This window comes from Arachis ipaensis, chromosome B02 (assembly GCF_000816755.2).
Source record: "Arachis ipaensis cultivar K30076 chromosome B02, Araip1.1, whole genome shotgun sequence".
NCBI lineage: Eukaryota > Viridiplantae > Streptophyta > Magnoliopsida > Fabales > Fabaceae > Arachis > Arachis ipaensis.
Genome location: NC_029786.2, coordinates 22154257 through 22173794, shown reverse-complemented (window position 1 = coordinate 22173794; position 19538 = coordinate 22154257). Strand labels below are relative to the sequence as shown.

Sequence of the window (19538 nt, the reverse complement as noted above, 5' to 3'; positions counted from 1 at the left end):
TTTTATTAATCTTAACCATATGTATTTATATGTATTAATAATAAATTTAAAAATAAAATAAATATATTTATAATTTTTATTTTAATATAAATACTATTATATATTTTTTAATTAAAATTTTTTATTTCTTCAAACATTTTTTTAAGTTTCGTTTGTACTTCTACGTACTCTCATTCTCTATTAAATTAATTTGTATTTGATGTAGAAAATTTGGAATCATATGGTTATTTTAGTAATTTTATATAATATTTTAGTCTTGTCCATGTATATCCAAACATAATACTGGACACTACATTAGTGTCTTGTACATTATATCCAAACACAATACACAAATAATAATTTTTAGTGTCTCCGTCCTATTGTCTCTGTCTCAGTGTCATATTCTAAGCCTGTCTCTGAAAACAAACACAATTTTAAAGACCATTAGATACTTTTACCATATTAGACTCTTCCCTGAATTAAAGGAAGAAAAAGAGAAATAAAAATTTATTAGAGTGTTGATGCCCATCTAGACTTTCCTTATCTCGAGCACCATTTTATGCCCATTTGAACATGATTAATTTATAAAAGAGTAATTATTCAAATAAGTTACGGATAATTTTAAAAGTGGACATTTTATTTTTTAAGAAAAATTAATATATAGATTAATTTTTAAAGTTTTATTTTGATAGATAAATCAGTTTTTAATTTATTTTTTGATAGAATAATTATCTAAATTAATCCCCCAAAATTTTAAAAGCGAATATTTTAGTCCCAAAAGAAAATTAATATACAAATCAATTACCAATTATTATTAACTTAATTTTGTGCATGTGAATAATAATACTATAATATTAATACACTCTTTTCGTTAGAAACAAGTAAGGTGAATAATGATACTTTGAAATTCAAATTAAAATATTTTATTTTAATACAAACATATTTTTAAAAATAAAACATCTTTTGATTATATTAAATACAAAATATCAAATAGTTTCAATTTTAAATTNNGTTATATCTAATAAAAAATATTGGAAATTAATCTGTATATTAATTCTTTTTGTGGACTAATATATCTGCTTTTAAAATTTTTGGGGGAATTGATCTATATATTAATTCTTTTGCGGACTAATATGTCTGCTTTTAAAATTTTTGGGGACTGATCTGATTCTGCCGAAAAACTTTAGGGATGTTTTTATGTATTAATTTTTTTGAGAACTAAAATATCCATTTTAAAATCCTTAGGGACTTATTTAGATAATTACTCTTTATAAAAAAAAATAGATGTCATTAATTTCTTATAAAATGACTTTAATTTCTCTTTTTTTTCATGTTAGAAACAGATAAATAAAGACATTGTCACTATTATAACTAAACATGGCGGAGAATTTGGTCGCCCAAATGGGTTTTATAGTTTGGTGTGTTAGAGAATCATTAGAATCAATTTAGATCAATTAGTATCGTTTATATTTATATAACATATCTGTATATTAATTATAGGATTCTATGCCTTTATTACTTTGATTCATTTAGCACCTATAAATATCCCTTGTATATTTGCACTTTTCATTAGACTAAACATACGCAAAACACTTTCTTTAGTTTGGTCTCTTATTTCTAACATGGTATCAAGAGCTTAGATTATTTTTTTTTCAGAAACAATTGATTTCTACCTCCGTTGTCTTGTTTCACCTGCAGTACTTTGTCCTCCGTTTTCGACTTCTTCCCGACGCCTTGGTTCGTCACCGCCGCCACCTTCGTCTTCTACTCGTTGCAAGCTTTCGAACGCCGCTGACCTCGCCGCCTACCGCCCCCGGACGCGCCCTCACGCGCCGCCAGAAGTCCGGTCACCGCTTCAGGTTCTCTCTCCCCAGACTCCATCTAGAACCGTTGGATCCACGCCCAGGATCAACGGTCCCAAACAGCGCCACGTGTCCTCGCCAGCGCCCACACAGATACGCCCTGCCCACGCCCGACACGACCCGGACCGACCCGCATTCTCCGACCCGCTGCCAGCTCCGTGCTTGCGTCAACGCTGACGCGTCTCCTTCCTCCTGTCGCGTGTTGCCACGTGTCTTGCTCTGCTGACGAAGCAGCTGACGTGGCTGCTGACGTGCCCGACAGTGGGACCCTCCCTAAGGTTTTTTGGTGAGCTCTTTCTGATTTTGCCATCCGTTTCCTTATTTTCTGCTCCAAAATTGCATTTTTCTCTCCTCTCCTTGATCGCTGTGACTACTATTATGGAAAAGTTAGATGTTTTTGTTGCTACAAACAGAAAGGGTAAATTCTGTCGAAACTGTAACCGTTTTGGGCACCTCTTCTCCGACTGTCCTTCTGTTGAATGTCGCACATGCCACTAGAAATGTCATATTAGCTACCATTGTTCATAACTGTTCTACCGTTACTGCAAGTTCTTGGGACATTTAATTACTGCCTGCCCTACTCGCCCACCACGTCCTGATCCACTCAACCCGTCTCCTGTCTCTCTATCTGATATTACATCTCTTCTTCAGCGTCTTCTCTCCGTTTCTGGTAATACCCCTGCTGCTTTTTTGACCCCTCCAAGTAATTTTAAATGGTACTTTGACTCGGATTGCTTTAATCACATGTCTCCGATGCGTAATATTTTCTCGTCCCTGTCTACCACTACAAATGGACCTTCTGTCAATATTGCACATGGCTCCCTCTTGCACGCAACACACAGGGGTTCTATATCCCAGTCAACTCTTAATCTTCCTGATACTTATTATATTCCCAAATTAAACTTTAATCTTATTTCTGTTGGTCAACTTGTTGATCTGGGTTTTGAAGTCACTTTTTCCGTTTCTGGTTGTCGTGTACAGGATCCTCGGATGGGACAAATCATCGGGACTGGACGTAAGGTTGGAAGGTTGTTTGAACTCGAGAATCTTCATATTCCTTATGTACCAAATCTCTGTGCTGCTTCTTCTCCCTCTACCCTTTACTTATGGCATCAACGTCTTGCCCACACCTCCTTAGGAAAACTGCGTCCTATTGTGTTTTAGGGTGTTTTAGGTCAGGTTCCAAATGAATCTTTTGATTGCATTTCTTGCCAAACTGCCAAACAACCTGCTCTATCTTTTCACAATAATTCATCTCTTGCTTGTTCTCCTTTTGATCTCATTCACTCTGATGTTTGGGGCCCCGCTCCCACTGCCTCTATGGGTGGAACTCGATACTTTGTCATTTTCATTGATGATTATTCCCGTTTTACTTGGGTTTATTTGTTGACTAATCGCCATGAGTTACCTCAGATCTATATCAACTTTGCTACTATGATTAAAACTCAGTTTTTCAAGGTCATTAAGGTTTTTCGACGTGATAATGCTATGGAATACCGTGATTCCAAACTCTTAACCTTTCTTGCGGAATAGGGTACTTTGTCTGAGTTTTCTTATCCTGGTATGTCTTAACAAAATGGTAGAGCTGAACGCAAACACCGTCATATTCTTGACTCCGTCCGTGCAATGCTCCTTTCTTCTTCGTGTCCTGAGCGTACTTGGGGTGAAGCTGTTCTTACTGCTGTTCATATTATCAATAGACTCCCTTCTTCTGTTCTTGGTAATGTTACTCCCTTTGAGCGTCTTTATCATAGCTCCCCAGATTATAGTTCTCTTCGAGTTTTCGGTTGTGTATGTTTTGTTCTTCTTCAGCCTCATGAACATAGTAAACTTGAACCTCGGGCTCGTATGTGTTGTTTCCTTGGTTATGGCACTGAACACAAGGGTTATCGTTGTTAGGATCCTCTCTCTAAACGTATTCGTATATCTCGTCATGTTGTCTTCTGGGAGCATCACATGTTTTCTCGGTTCTCATCCTTTGAGTCAATTCCTACTACTCAGTCACCTTTGTTTACTAACCCCAATGTTGATAATTTTCCCAATGATGATTCTACAGATTCTATCTCGAGTGACCCTCCACAGCCTCCTGTTCTTCCACTTTCTCCATCTCCCGATGATTCCAGACCGGACGATGATCCTGCTCCTACCATCATGCCTCCTCCTCCCGCTCATTCTTCTAGGGTAAGGAATCCTCCTCTTCATCTTCTTGATTATCATTGTTTTTCTACTATCCTTCATCAACATGAACCTAAGTCATTCAGAGAAGCCTCCACAAATCCAAATTGGCAACAAGCAATGCAGGAAGAAATACAGGCACTTGAAAAGGCACACACTTGGGATGTGGTTGATCCTCCTTCTGATCAGGAAGTTGTAGACAGTAGATGGGTATACAAGATCAAGACTCACTCTGATGGCTCTATTGACCGTTATAAGGCCCGCCTGGTTGCTCAAGGTTATACGCAAGAGTATGGTATTGATTATGAAGAGACTTTTGCTCCTGTCGCTCGTCTTACGTCTGTTAGAACTCTTCTTGCCATTGCTGCATTTAAAAAATGGTCTTTCGGTCAGATGGATGTGAAGAATGCATTTCTTAATGGGGATTTGAAAAAGAGAGTCTATATGAAACCACCTCCGGGATATCCTTGTCCTTCTAGTAAGGTTTGTCTCCTTCGCAATACACTTTATGGACTTAAGCAAGCTCCTCGTGAATGGTTTGACAAGTTCAGCACTACCATATGCAGTCTTGGTTTTACTTCTAGCCCTCATGAGAATGCCCTCTTCATTCATAAAAGCGAACGTGGAGTTGTTCTTCTACTTTTGTATGTTGATGACATGATCATTACTGGAGATGATGTTGATGGTATCTCTGATCTCAAGGCCTCACTTCACCGTACCTTTGAGATGAAAGATCTTGGTTCTCTCAGCTATTTTTTTGGTCTCGAGGTCATCGCCACCGATGATGGCATCTATCTATCTCAGGCTAAGTATGCTTCAGATCTTCTTGCTCACGCTGGGATTACAGATAGTCGCACTGAGTCTACTCCTCTTGAGCTTAATGTTCGATTTACCCCTATGGATGGCATTGTTTTGGATAATCCGACTCTCTACCGACAGTTAGTTGGGAGTCTCGTCTACTTGACTGTCACCCGACCAGACATCGCCTATCCGGTTCATGTACTTAGCCAGTTCTTGTCAGCTCCTCATACTACTCACTATGCGGCAGTTCTTCGCATTCTTTGCTACATCAAAGGCATTCTATTTCATGGCCTTTATTTTTCTGCTCATTCCTCTTTGTCTCTTTAGGCTTACTCCGATGCTGATTGGGCTGGTGATCCCACTGATCGTCGTTCTACTACTGGTTACTGTTTGTTTCTTGGCGACGCTCTCATTTCTTGGCGTGCTAAGAAGCAAACGTTCACTGCTCGCTCAAGCACAGAAGCTGAATACCGTGCCCTCGCTGATACCACTGCTGAGGTTATCTCAATTCTTTGGCTTCTCAAAGATCTGGGTGCTCCTCAATCGTCTCCTACTGATATTTTTTGTGATAATCGCAGTGCTATTCAGATTGCACATAATGATGTGTTTCATGAACGCACCAAACACATTGAAATTGATTGTCACTTTGTTCGGCAACGTATCCTTATTGATGCTGTTCGTCTCATTGCTGTTGGAATACTGGATCAGACTGCTGATATCTTCACGAAAGCTCATCACCCGACTCGTTTCCGGACTTTATTATCCAAACTCAAGCTGGTATCCTTAGCTCCCACTTGAGTTTGATGGGGGATGTTAGAGAATCATTAGAGTCAATTTAGATCAATTAGTATCGTTTATATTTATATAATATATCTGTATATTAATTATAGAATTCTATGTCTTTATTACTTTGATTCATTTAGCACCTATAAATACCCCTTGTATATTGTACTTTTCATCAGACTGAACATACACAAAACACTTTCTTTAGTTTGGTCTCTTGTTTCTAACAAGGTGGATTACGGCGCATTGGCTCAGGAAGAACCACTTGCATTTGGAGAAGGAGGAACTGCAGTTGATTCCCTCATCAATCAGGAATTTTACAATGGCAAGAACGACACATCAGACAGGTTTTTCTTAGTTTTGAAGCATACCAAATTCTTAGTTTACCAATTGATATCAACCAACAACCAGATAAATTCAATTTGAAGGATTCTAGAACTGGAGAATATGAGGTCATGAGAGCTTACCATGTTATAAGGTCCCAGCCAGCATCTGTATCCTAAAGTATCAATCAGCTTCAACACCAACATTTTCCATGGAAGATCCTTTGAAAGGTAAATCCTCCTCCGAGGGTCCTCAATTTTTGCTTGGAGCACCAACGCAGCGACTTGGCAACCTCCTTCGTCTCCTTTCTACAAGTTGAAATGCGATGAGGCACGAGCGGACAATGGCCAAAGATAGTGTGGTCTCGCAATTCTGATGGCACGGTGATGCTGGCAGCCACTTGGAGAGTACCCGTGTCTCTCTTGCCCAGAGATGTAGAAGCCTTGGCTGTTTATTTGGATTTGGAGTTGGCCCAATAAACTTGTTTTTTGGATCTGCAGTTAGAAATAGACAATATTGAGGCAAAAAAAAAAAAAATAGAATGCACTGGAAATTACTCCATCCCACAAATATTCCAATTTTGGTTTGAATTGGATTGTGTTCGAAGCATCTTTGGCTTGGTTAAATTTTGGTTTGACCAAAAAGTTTATGTTTTTTCTCTCAACCTTCCCTTGCCCTGTTTTTTTAGCCGGCCACGTCCGAGGAGGACATTCGCGTGCTCATAAACCATGGCAGCTTATACAAGAACAAGATCAGATGAACAAAAAGGTAAAGAAGGTGCAAAAAGAAAGAGGAGAGAGTGAATTTTTCTGGAGACACCTCACTTGTCCCAAGAGATGAGGATTGGATGCATGGAGACGGAGGAGAGAAAGTAGATGATGCGCAGCCCAAAAGATCCTTTACACTATGTTAGGTTTGATAGAAAATGAATAGAAAAAAAATGAATGAAAAGCGATATTTTTTTTTGTTTGTATATAAAAAAAAATAGGAAGAAAAGAAAATTTTTGTGTGATATTACAAGCAAAAAAATAAAAAAATACTATATTTTTATATTTCTAAAAATATCTTTAGTTATATTATTATTAATAGTCTAGGGATCTAGCAACAAATTTGACTTTTTGAGAAACAATACAAAAATAACTCAACTTTTTCTTTCATTTTTTTTTTCTTATTTTCTTTTACAAAAATAACTCAACTTTTTCTTTCATTTTTTTCTTCTTATTTTCTTTTCTTTCATTTTCTTTCCAATATCCAAACAAAATGTTAGTGCGACGGTTCAAATTAGAAAGAACACCAGTTGTTAACGAGGAGAATGCTTTCTTGGAGTCAGGAAATGGAACTCCTGCAAACCAAAATAAAGAACTAAGATTATGAAAATTGAATCGATCATCAAATCGTTTTAGTGGTTAGTTTATTGATTTACTAATTTAATCGGTTCAATTATGATTTAGTTAGAATAACTATTTTATAATAAAATAATAAATAAAATATAAATAAACACTATTTAATTAAAATTAATAAAATTTTTAAACATAATTTTAACAAGATCTACACAATAATTAACATACTTTAACAAAAACTAACAGAATTTTTAAACTAATTTTAACAAGTTTCCACAATAATTAACAGAAAAAAAAATACTAAATAAGCATTATTAACTCTCCAACTGCTTTGTTTTTGAGAACGATAATTCTAGAATAATCTCCTTTTCTTCTCAACAATTTTAAAGTAATCTCTAACTTATCTCACAATAAGTTATATCTGTTAGAAATTATTAAACCACATTTATTTTGTATGCAAAAACAGTTTTAAACATATCTTACACCCTAAACATGAAAAGCTTAATTGAAAGAATTCAAATCGGTGTGCAGGTCCTCGAACAACAAATCAATACAAATATTATAATGCATGTTATAAGTTATATATCTTAAATTGAGCAGCAGCAACATAGACAATGAACAAAACCGATCAACCAAGAACAAGCACTAAGTACTGATCGGACAAAAAAACAAATCAAAGAAACATTTAAAATACAGCAACAACACAACACCCATAGAAACATTTAAAACAAAACAATAAAAAAAGAAATATCTAAGAATCATCATTGTTGAAAACAATAACTTAAACATGTATGTTCAAAGAATTAAAAACTAAGCTTTACAGGAAAAAGTAAAGAACACCCAAATGAAAAAAATTTCAATCACAACTTAAACCAAAATTTATAATTCCTTCAAATTAAAGCAGTAAACAACTTGAAAAGGAAAACACCAGTAGTATAGAAAACTAAATCAAAGTTAACCAATGAACCAATAAATATTAGTATAAGACAAATTAATCTTTATCACAAAAAATGACTAATTTATTTTAAAGACTTATAAAATAATAAAAGTTTATTAAAAATCAAAATATCCAATTTAAGTGTTTTACTATTTTTAAAATTAGAATAATATTTCAATTGAGTTTCTAAAAAAATTGTAACTAGATAATTTAATTCTCAATAAATTTTAATTATTAAACCAATTTCTACTATTTTATTTTAATAGATATATCAAATTTTATATTAAATTTTAGTAAAAAATTAGATAAATTAATTTATATCGTTCTTTAATAAAAACTAATATTTTTTAAAATTTTTAAATTAGTTCTCCCATACTAACTAATAACAAAATAAAAGTGTTGGTATTTAAAATTTATCATGAACTAAACTGTCACACTACATATATTCAATTTAAATACAGTCCATATTTAAGCTAATTCTCGAATAAATTTTAGATTAGACATTATGACTACGTTTGTTTATAAAAACAAGACATTGAGACAGAAACACATAAATATAAAATCGTATTTGATAGATAAGACATGAATAGAAATATTATGTCCAGAGATATTAAATTAATGTATTTTATATCCATCTTAATAAAAAAATACAAAATACTAACAAAAGATACACTTTATTTTTTTAGGGGTAAATACGATTTTGGTCCCTAAAGTTTTGTGCCAGAATCGAAATCGTCCCTCTTGTAATTTTGGATTTAAAATCGTCCTTTACGTTTTTTTTCGTATTAAAATCGTCCTTTTTATTTTTTTTGGACAAAAATACCCTCACCACTATCAACATAATTACTTCCTCCTCCACCTCCTCCACCACCACCAAATGAAAAAAAATAAAAATAAATTAAATTTATATAATTTATTTTAATTTATTACCAAATTTTTTGTGTTTTGTTATCAACTTATTGTAATAAAAAACAAAAGCAACCTAGAATACTAAAATGCCACTGCCGTTTAGGGGTGGCAATGGGTAGGGTAGGGTAGGGTTTGAAGCTAACCCTAACCCTATCCGGGAGTTGAGATTTTTATATAAACTCAACCCTACCCTACTCGCGGGTTGAGAATATCCAATCCTAACCCTATCCATTTTCAACCCGCGGGTACCCGACTTTACCCGCGAGTTACAAAAAAGATGTAAAATTATTATATAACTTCATGATAATTTAAAATAGAACTGACTTTTATATAAAAAAAAATATTAAATTATCAATTAATGATCTTCTTTTAGTGGCTAAGGATCTTTTACATTTAGTGAGATGTATTTGGTTCAATATTCACTTGAAACATACTTTTATATAAATATATAATATATACATATATAGGGTGCGGGTTGGTCGGGTAGGGTTGTGACTCAACCCGTACCCTACCTAACCCGCACGAGAATCCAACCCGCTGCGGATCGAGTTGACAACCCTACCCGATCGAATGGGGTCGGGTTGAATACCCACAGATAGAGTACATATTGCCACCCTTACTGCCGTTGCAAGCGCCACGCTGCTGCTTCTGCGTTGCTTACCCTCTTTGCCCCTACTGTAAGTTTTCTCATTGCTTCTCTAAACTTTTCCCTTGTTATTTGCTCTCAATTTGTTGCTAATTAGTTGAATTCCGAAGTTAATTGAGGTTCTAAATTTTAGGGTGCGAAAAAATTGTAAACTTGTTTTGCCGTCTGTTGGGTTTAGCACTGTGAAGATTCTAAGATAATCACAAAATTAGTTTCTACTCGTGGTTATTATGCCGAGTAAAATCATGAACCGCATTGTAATTGGCATTGTAGTAACACCACAACCGAATTAGTAGTCCTAACAAATCACAAGTCATAACCATTCATATATTTTATAACTCTGTTTAGTCAATGTATCGTGTCTCACACTTCTAATATTTCCAAGATATTATTTCTGTTTAGTGAATTAAGAAGCAACAAACCTGCTGATTGAACCATTATGTGATCAATAAAATTCTCATCAATATTTTTCACAGAATAGTGACATAAGAAGGAATAATAATAATAAAAGAATGTGAAAATGAGAAATGAAAACAAATAGTCCAACTTTAGATACAGCAAAAAGCAAAGGAAAAAAAAAATGATATTTGGACCAAAATGCTGATGTTACATATTATGTGCTTGTTTGGGTGCGGTGATAGAAAAAGATATTTTTTCAATAAATTTTTTTTAGTGTGTTTAGTAAATTTTTAGTAGTAAAAGTAAAAATATTAAAAAAATCATTTTTTAGAAGCTACAATTTACATTTTTTTAAAATGATCTTTTTTCAAAAAAAAAAGATGTTTTCACATAATAAATAAACAAAAAATAATTTTAACTGATAGATAAAAAGATCTTTTTGTATGAGATATCCAAATATAAGATTACTTTTACTTTTTTAAAAAATATTTTTTAAAAAAATAACTCAAAAAATATTTTTTTTTTAGAAATTCACCAAAACAAGCCATATAAAATTATAAATTGTCAAAGATCATTCTATCATTTTTTTAAATATCTGTTTAATATATTATAAAATAGGTCTTTTCAATGCTTTTATACTCAAATAAATTATGTGACAATGCCATCTTTTCACATTGTAAATCTGTTCTCATTCGATATAAGCACAGCCAATTGGGGTTTGCAAAACCAAAAATCATGTCAAACCGCATTTCTTTTCACATGTGTTCATAGATTAACATATTTCTCAGCATCTATTGATCCTTCAAACAAAATATATCATCTACCAACTAGAGAGTACCGTGGAGTATATAATATAGAAACTTATTATTGATAATACCAAAAAACAAATATTAAGTCACCAAAAAGAAAAGTTAAAGATTTCCACTTGCTAGAGAGTATCAATCTCAAGAAGCATTGACTAAATACATGGACATGTGAAGGGAATTATTAATGGTTGGCATGTCCACATAGTAAGCCACGTGAAAGTAGCACATGAAGTCAATTTCATTCGGAAGAAACTACCCTCTATTATTTATCTACACAAATAATATAATACTTAGCAAAAAAACATATCATATTTAGTGCAAAGCAAACCGCAAACAGTTTCTCTTGTGCTTGAGAAAAAAATCAAACATCTGTTTACATTGCAATCTAGCTGCAACCACTCTTCTTTTCTTTTTGCTTGTTGTAATCTCTTGTCCTGAATCATGGTTGCGAAATTTGAGGGTAGAGCTTATCTCGCTTCCTTTGTTGATGCTGTTTTGAACAAGCTATCTTCTGTCAACTCAACCCCAATAGCAAGGAAGCTAGCTGACCAGAAGTTGCTTCAAAAGTTGAAGGCATGTCTCCGTGCCGTTCGACCTGTGCTTGATGATGCTGAGCAGAAGCAGATCAAAGACCAAGAAGTGAAGAAGTGGCTTGTTGATCTCCAAGATTCTCTCTATATGGCTGATGACTTGCTTGATGAACTCTGTACTAAAGCTGCCACTGCCACTCCCATTCAAAGGGATCCAGGTAACTCTTCTTCCTGGTCTCACTATGTTGATTCAATCGTGGAATACTGTGATGTTGATGAAATGGGGGTAGTAAATAGCACGCAAGACATAGTTGATAAACTGGAGTCTATTGTTGAAGAGAAAGATGATCTTGGTCTAAAAGAAGAGATTGCCAAAGATCTGGAGGACATGTCATGGAGAATTCAATCATCTCTAGTTGAAAGTTCTGAGATATTTGGAAGGGATAATGACAAAGAAGCCATCATAGAATTGTTGTTAGATGATACCTGTGATGCTAACATATCTGTGATTCCCATTGTGGGAATGGGCGGAGTTGGAAAAACTACCTTGGCTCAGTTGGTTTACAATGATGTCAGAGTGGAGAGGAAATTCGACATTAGAGCATGGGTGTGTGTTTCTGACCAATTTGACATTGCCAAGGTTACAAAGACCTTAATAAAAGCAGCAGGAGCTAGTTCTTGTAACGAGGATGATTTGAGTTTACTTCAAACTGGTTTGAAGGACAAGTTAATGGGGAAGAAATTCTTAATTGTTTTGGATGATGTGTGGATTGATAATTCCAGAAACTGGAAAAGTCTTCAAAAACCTTTTCAATATGGGAAAAAGGGAAGCAAGGTTATTGTAACAACTCGAAATGATAATGTTGCCGATGTAGTGAAAACTATTTCAGCATACAAGCTTGGTTTATTGTCAGAGAAAGATTGTTGGTCACTTTTTGTGAAACGTGTATTTCTTTCTACTGCATCGAAGGAGTATTCAACTCTAGAATCGGTTGGTCGAGAACTTGTCAAAAAGTGCAAAGGGCTACCTTTGGCGGTAGAGGCCCTTGGTTCCTTATTACGTACAATAAACTATGATGAAAGGGATTGGGATAGTGTATTGAAAAGTGAACTATGGGAAGTTTTTGAAGATCAGAATGATGAGATTATTCCTGCCCTAAAAATTAGCTATCATTACCTTCCTTCAAATCTAAAGCGATGCTTTGTTTATTGTTCTTTGTTTCCAAAGGATTTTGAATTTGATAAAGATGAGCTGGTCTTGCTATGGATGGCAGAAGAACTTTTACATCCAAAAGGAAAAAAGACTCTGGAAGAAACTGGTTGTGAATATTTCGATCAATTGGTTGCGAGATCCTTTTTTCAGTCCTCTAGCACTGATGACAGCTTCTATGTGATTCATGATATCATGCATGATTTGGCAACAATTTATGCTGGAGGATTCTATTTTAGAGCTGAAAAACATGAAGAAAACATCGGGATCAGCAATAAAACTCGTCATTTATTGCATAACTCAAGAGGAAACTATCCCTTCTCGCAACTCGTGGAAGCTTGTGGTAGAGTAAAAGATGTGAGGACATTTCTTGAAATAAATTTGGGTCTAAAGGATCCGTTCAATATGGAAAATGCTCCTCATGTCTTTGTATCAGAGTTGAAGTGCTTAAGAGTTTTGTCATTTAATACCTTTCCTCTTTATTCATTACCCGATTCAATAGGTGAATTGATTTATCTGCGTTATCTGGATCTCTCGAATACACCTATAGAGACATTGCCTGAGGAATTGTGTAATCTGTACAATCTACAGACATTGAAGTTGAATGATTGTCATTTGCTAATGGAGCTACCCAAGAATATGCAAAATCTTGTAAATTTACGTCATCTTGATATTGAAGGAGCTGGTCTTAAAGAGATGCCCAAAGGAATAAGCAAAATGAAGGATTTGCAGTTTTTAAGTGACTACATCGTCGGCAAGCATGCAGAGAATAATGGAATTAAAGAATTGGGAGCTCTCACAAATATTCAGGAGTCGCTTCGCATTTGCCAACTAGAGAATGTCATTGATGGTGATCAAGCTTCGGAGGCAAGAATTGCCGAGAAGAAGAAGATTAGGCATCTATATTTGACTTGGTCATCAAACAATCATATGGCTGATTCTCAAGATATACTCAACAATTTAAGGCCTCACACAAACCTGAGAGAGCTATCAATCGATGACTACAAGGGTCAAACATTTCCAAATTGGCTAGGACATTCTTCCTACAGAAACATGACCGAAATCTACTTGGATGGCTGCAGCAATTGTCTTGAGCTTCCTTCACTTGGACAGCTACCCTCTTTGAAGCACTTGTTTCTCAGCGAGTTTTTCAAGTTAACGCGCATCGGTGCCGAGTTTTACAAAGATGATGAATCTTCTTCTTCTTGTGGGGCGCCCTTTCCAATGCTTGAAACTCTCAGTTTTTATAACATGTATCATTGGGAGGAGTGGCTTTCAGTTTCATCTGAGTTTGAGTTGGATGCTTTTCCTCGGCTTAGGGTGCTATCAATGCGATACTGTCCTAAGTTAAGGGGAGATTTGCCCATCCAACTACCTGCTCTGGAAAGCCTTTGCATTCGTCAATGTGACCAACTTGCTTTCACTCTTCCAAGAGCAGATGCAATGCTAGAGTTATCTGTTGAAGGAACCCAACGAGTAGAGGCGGTGTTTGAGGCCATTGGACGCAACCAACTAAACTGTCTACAATCTTTAAGCATCTCAAGATGTCGTTCGTCCATATCATTTCCCGGAGCATGTTTGCCCTCTGCATTGCAAAACTTGGACATTCATGGTTGTCCGTATCTAGAGTTCCCAATGCCGCCACAACAGCAGCAGCACGAGTCGTTGCAGTCATTATCAATATCCAGCAGTTGTTGTTCTCTCGTGTCCTTCTCATTCACAAGCTTTCCAAATTTAACTAAAATTACAATTTCATCCTGTAAAAATATGAGGTCTATTGAGACATCAGATCCTACTGCTGCTTCATCTTCAAGTCTCTGCTCTTTACACATCGACAACTGCCCTAGTTTTGAGTCTTTCCAGATGGTTGCACCCCAACTAGAATATCTCTTCCTAAGAGATTGCCCAGAAATTGAATCGTTCTTCGAAGGGGGTTTGCCACCTAACCTGAGAGAGCTTCAAATCCAGAGTTGCAAGAAGCTGGTGACATACCTAGCATCCATGGACTTGTGTGATCACTGTCTTACACATCTTGACATTGAACATCCTTATGATAACATCAATATCTTTCCCATGGACGGTTGCCTGCCGCCCTCCCTTGAGAGACTCCATCTGCGAAGCTTTCCAACTCTAGAAATCTTGGACTGCAAGGGACTTGACAATCTCCAGAAGCTATTGATAGATCGTTGTCCCAACCTCCAGGATGTTGCGGGGAAAAGCTTTCCTTCCTCTCTGTCAATGCTCGCCTTCAGTCGAGGTTCTTTGCTGCGGAGACGGTGGCAGAAGAAGGACCCGTTAATTTTGTCCAAAATGTCCCACGTCCGCAACATCAATGTTGATGGATATTGGATTTCATGACTCAGGAAGAGTATGCTTGCTTTTTCTGTCCAACATCTTCCAACAGGTAATGTCTTTCATTCTCTCCTAAACTTATTGCATGTTATCTAAATATATTTTCTGGTTCTATAATTTGTAATTTTTAATGCTTGTGCATGTCACTAAATTGTGATGATTAGTTTAGACACTCAGACTTTGTTGATAAAATGAGGGGTTATTTGTTACCTTAATGAAGTGACACTATACCTATTACATGAGTTATTTGTTGATGTTATGTTACTCTTGGATTTCATGGAACTGTCGTTATATTCAACCAGAGTAAACTGAATTTCCCAGTTCAACCATGGGCTTGATCTATAGCTGAACTTACAAATGGAGCGTCAAAGTGGACTATTGTAGGTATGTTCTTTGGATGAAGTAGGAAACGAAGAGGCAGAGTAATTTGGATAAACAAGGAGAAGAATGCCTAAGGATTCTAAGACACATGTTGACTGCAAAATTGGAAATGCAGCTTGTTCTTGAGGTGGTTCAAGCTCCATGATAAATCCGAATTAGGTACAATCTACTGTGACTTCTCCCATAGAAGTGGTTAAACCTAAAGTCAATAGCAAAAGAAAGATAATTCTATTAGATTGGTTTGAATTAATCTTTCTTCACTCACTATTTGTGGTTTAAATTTGTGTTCTTGGCTTTATATGTATATACCTAGTATATCATTTGGAAACAGTAATGTCAATATGAAGAAAGACTTGTTGTTGTTTGAATTTTCTATCAAATATAGCAACTAAGATTTCAGTTTAACAAGGATTTCATTTTCTTGTCTATTGAGTTTGAATTCAAATGTGGCTTATTCACTGTTTACAGTGGCTTCTTTTTTTCCACTTTGTTTCATCCTAGTACCTAGGATTTTGTAAGCAAAGTCAAGCAATAATTACAGTTATATATCTGATATTTTGTTGATCATAACAAACATTATTATATTAATGTTTTCATTCTAAATGTTGAAGGAAAATGACAAATTGAGAGCAAAGGAAAATCTGGGAAAGTTGTTCAAATATGGTTAATGCCGGAAGAAAGTAATGAGGGAAAAGGATACACAAAGGAAATAAGGCAGTTACATATTACCAAAGGCAAATGGGACTGCAGCACATGCAAGCAGCCAAAAGCATTTTCTGAACACTTTACAACATAAAAGGAAACCTATATTGCAGAAGATTCCAGATGCTTGTTTAGTATTGATTGGAAATTCTTGTCATGTTAGGCCAAACTCAAAGTAACTGATTTTGTGGGATAGGGCGTGACGGATTGCATTTGGCATAAAGCAAAGGCCTATGAAGGAAGCATGATGCTTCATCCAGTAGAATTGTACACTGATATTAATTTTGTGACCATGTCCATATAAATTTGATTAGCGAATCTTAACGTTGCACCAACCCATTGCATATATTTTTTCACCATCACAACTCAAGCTTGTGTGTTTTATATGCTTGCCAACAAATTCTCAGCTTTTTCAAAAATATATCTGCTATATTTAGTCATTTTTATCAAAATAATACTATCTTTTGAATTTTTTTGGTTATTTTTATCTTTTATGATTGTTTTTATTTGTGTCTAAATCTTTCTTATCCATATTCGGTAATTTGCTCATTATAAGAGTCACATTAATAAATATACATATATCTCGTTGCAAAATTGGTAAATACGCTACAAATTATTTATTTAAAAAAATCCTCTTAAACATGAACACTATAACGGAACAAAAACACTGAAACTTAGAATCCATCAAGTTAACAACTAAAAGGAAACACAACTGTTTACCAAGATACCAATAACAAGTAACTAACGAAAACAAAATACCAAAAAAAGAAAATGTACCTAACAAAAACACATCATCTAAGGATCTATCCTTGTTCCTTCAATCGAACGTTTCTGTAGAAGCTCAAGTTCACCATGATGATACTCATAAGCCATTCCACCATGGCTAGTTAAGTCCAAACCTTCCATCTCCTCTTCAGATGATATCCTCAAAAGCTTCAACTTGTGCAAAACAAAGAACAACGCTCCCATTGTAACACTAACCCAACCAACAATAACCAAAATCTGAACAACATGTGCAGCCAAAAGCCTTCCACCTCCTCCCATCAACAAACCATAAGGCCTATCAATTGGCCCTCCAAAGACCTCATTCAAATACTCCTTTTTCGCGAACAACGCAGTGAAAATGATCCCCCAGACGCCGCATCCACCGTGGAGTTGGAAGGCTTCCAAGGGATCATCATACTTGAATTTCTCAGCTAGAATGTTGCATCCAATCAACACCCAAGCCGCGAAGAATCCGCATATGACTGCGGCCCAAGGGTCTACTACAGAGCAGCCGGCAGTGATGGCGGCGAATCCGCCAAGCAAGCCATTGCAAACGTCTGTGACAATCCAGTGACCAGTTTGCAAACGTCTGCCAAAAAGAGTTGTCAATGCTGCTGAGCAACCTGCAAGTGTTGTTGTCACAGCAGTCCTACCAATTGCACTCCATTGTCCATAGAAAGAACCACTTTTACCTATGTTCCAACATTATACAAATCCAAGTGTTAAATGCTTACTATATGTGAATATGAAATTTTTTTGGGATATCAAAGGTTGGAAGAGTTCAAATCTTGAACTCAGATAAACGCGGATTCAGTGAGAAATTAACTGGCGGTTGAATGCCACGTGTTTGATAAAAAACTTTTAAGAGAATAAGTTTATAGGCCTTTTAAATATGCATCAATTACTCCCTACATATCATGTTAGTCCTCTCCTTTTATACTAGTGTCTAATTTAATGACTAATTTTTTATGTATGCAATAAACATAACAATTAATCGATAATTTATAGCATTAATCAAATAATAATACATTTTTTTAAAACCAAATTTAATGAAAACATAAGAGTGTCCGCAAGAAAAAAAATTGAATTTAAATTTCAACTGATTATAAAAAAATAGGGTATTATCAAACTGATTTTATTTTGAATTTAAATTTAATCAAATCAAATCACAAAAGATTTTATTGAGAAAATACCCACTTTGTCCCTGAAGTTATATTCGAGATTCAATTTAGTTATTTAAGTTTCAATTGCCTCAATTTAGTTTCTAAATTTTTTAAACTTTAATCACGTTAATCCTTGTGGTGATTTCGGTCACAGAGTCAATTAAAAAGGTTAGAAACTAAATCGAGACAATTAAAATTTCAAAGATTAAATTAAGGTTCGAGTGTAATTTTAAGGACCAAATTGAATATTTTTTCGATTTTATTTCCAAAACATTAGTTACAAGAAAAAAAGGGTTAAATAAAAAATAAAAAATTCAATCCAGCTACATGAACATAAACATTTGATGTACACTAAAAACATTAAAAATGAATGAAGTTATACATGTATTTATATATAAATATAAAATTATTAATTTTAATAAATAGATAGTATTTTTTAATGACATTAAAGCATTTTTGTGAATCATAGACACTCACCATAAGCCTTGGAGATGATGAGAAACGAGCCAGGGTTAAATCCGTACCAACCAAACCACAACAAGAACGTTCCCAAAACAACCAAAGTACCACTATGTCCCTTCATAGCCACAGCTTTTCCCTCATGATTAAACCTTCCAATCCTTGGTCCTTCAATAAAGGCACCCCAAAATCCAGCAACAGCACCAACCAAGTGAACAACACCTGATCCAGCAAAATCAATGACTCCCGAACCAAACAGTAGTGTTCCTGGATCAGCCCTTGCAGGGCTTCCCCAACCGTCGGACGACCAAAACCAATGCGAAACGACCGGGTAAACTAGCCCCGTCAAGAACGAAGAGTATATCAAATAGGAAACGAATTGCGTCCTCTCAGCTATGGATCCACTTGTTATGCCGGCAGCGGCGATGGCGAAAGCCCATTGGAAAAGAAAGTTTGCATAGTCGAAGGACAAGGACTCGGACGGGAACTGCGTTAGGCCAAAGAAATGTTCGCCTATGAAACCGTTGGACGAGGAGCCAAAGGCAAAGGCAAAGCCAAAAAGATAGTAGAAGATGCCGCCGGTGGCGGCGTCAAGGACATTAGTAAGCATTATGTTCATGGTGTTCTTGGCGCGAACCGATCCGGCACACAGCATGGCGAAGCCAAGCTGCATGGCAAAGACAAGGTATGAAGAGAAGAGAAGGTATGTGTTGTCCACTGCATGGTTTGTGTCAAGAAAGTTGTTAGAGATAGCATCAAATCTTCCACATATGTATTTGGCAGTTTCTGTTGCTATGGAAGTGTTGCCTCCATTGTTGATAAGAAGTGATTGAAGCTCAGCAACGGAACAAGTGAGAGTAGCCATTGCTAGCTAACTATTGTTAAGTGGTGAAGAATAATAGTTTGGCCTTTAATACTTTATAAGGAAAACGATGGTGGATCTGTTAAAAGAGAGTCTGTATTTGTTTTTCAAAAAATATTTATTTATTTTATTTTTTTAAAAATAATTTTTTAA

The 19538-nt window shown here is 35.5% G+C and overlaps 2 protein-coding genes across 2 annotated transcripts; one reads left to right on the top strand and one right to left on the bottom strand.

Moving 5' to 3' along the window:
• On the top strand, positions 11168 to 16473 carry LOC107625113 (putative disease resistance RPP13-like protein 1). The gene is made up of 3 exons (XM_021115671.1): positions 11168 to 15105; positions 15356 to 15593; positions 16046 to 16473. The coding sequence occupies exon 1, from the start codon at positions 11403 to 11405 to the stop codon at positions 15057 to 15059; it is 3657 nt and encodes a 1218-aa protein (XP_020971330.1). The 5' UTR covers positions 11168 to 11402; the 3' UTR covers positions 15060 to 15105; positions 15356 to 15593; positions 16046 to 16473.
• Positions 16793 to 19446, bottom strand: LOC107627021 (ammonium transporter 1 member 4-like). The gene is made up of 2 exons (XM_016329901.2): positions 18542 to 19446; positions 16793 to 17593 (listed from the first exon to the last, which is right to left on the bottom strand). The coding sequence occupies exons 1-2, from the start codon at positions 19386 to 19388 to the stop codon at positions 16932 to 16934; spliced, it is 1509 nt and encodes a 502-aa protein (XP_016185387.1). The 5' UTR covers positions 19389 to 19446; the 3' UTR covers positions 16793 to 16931.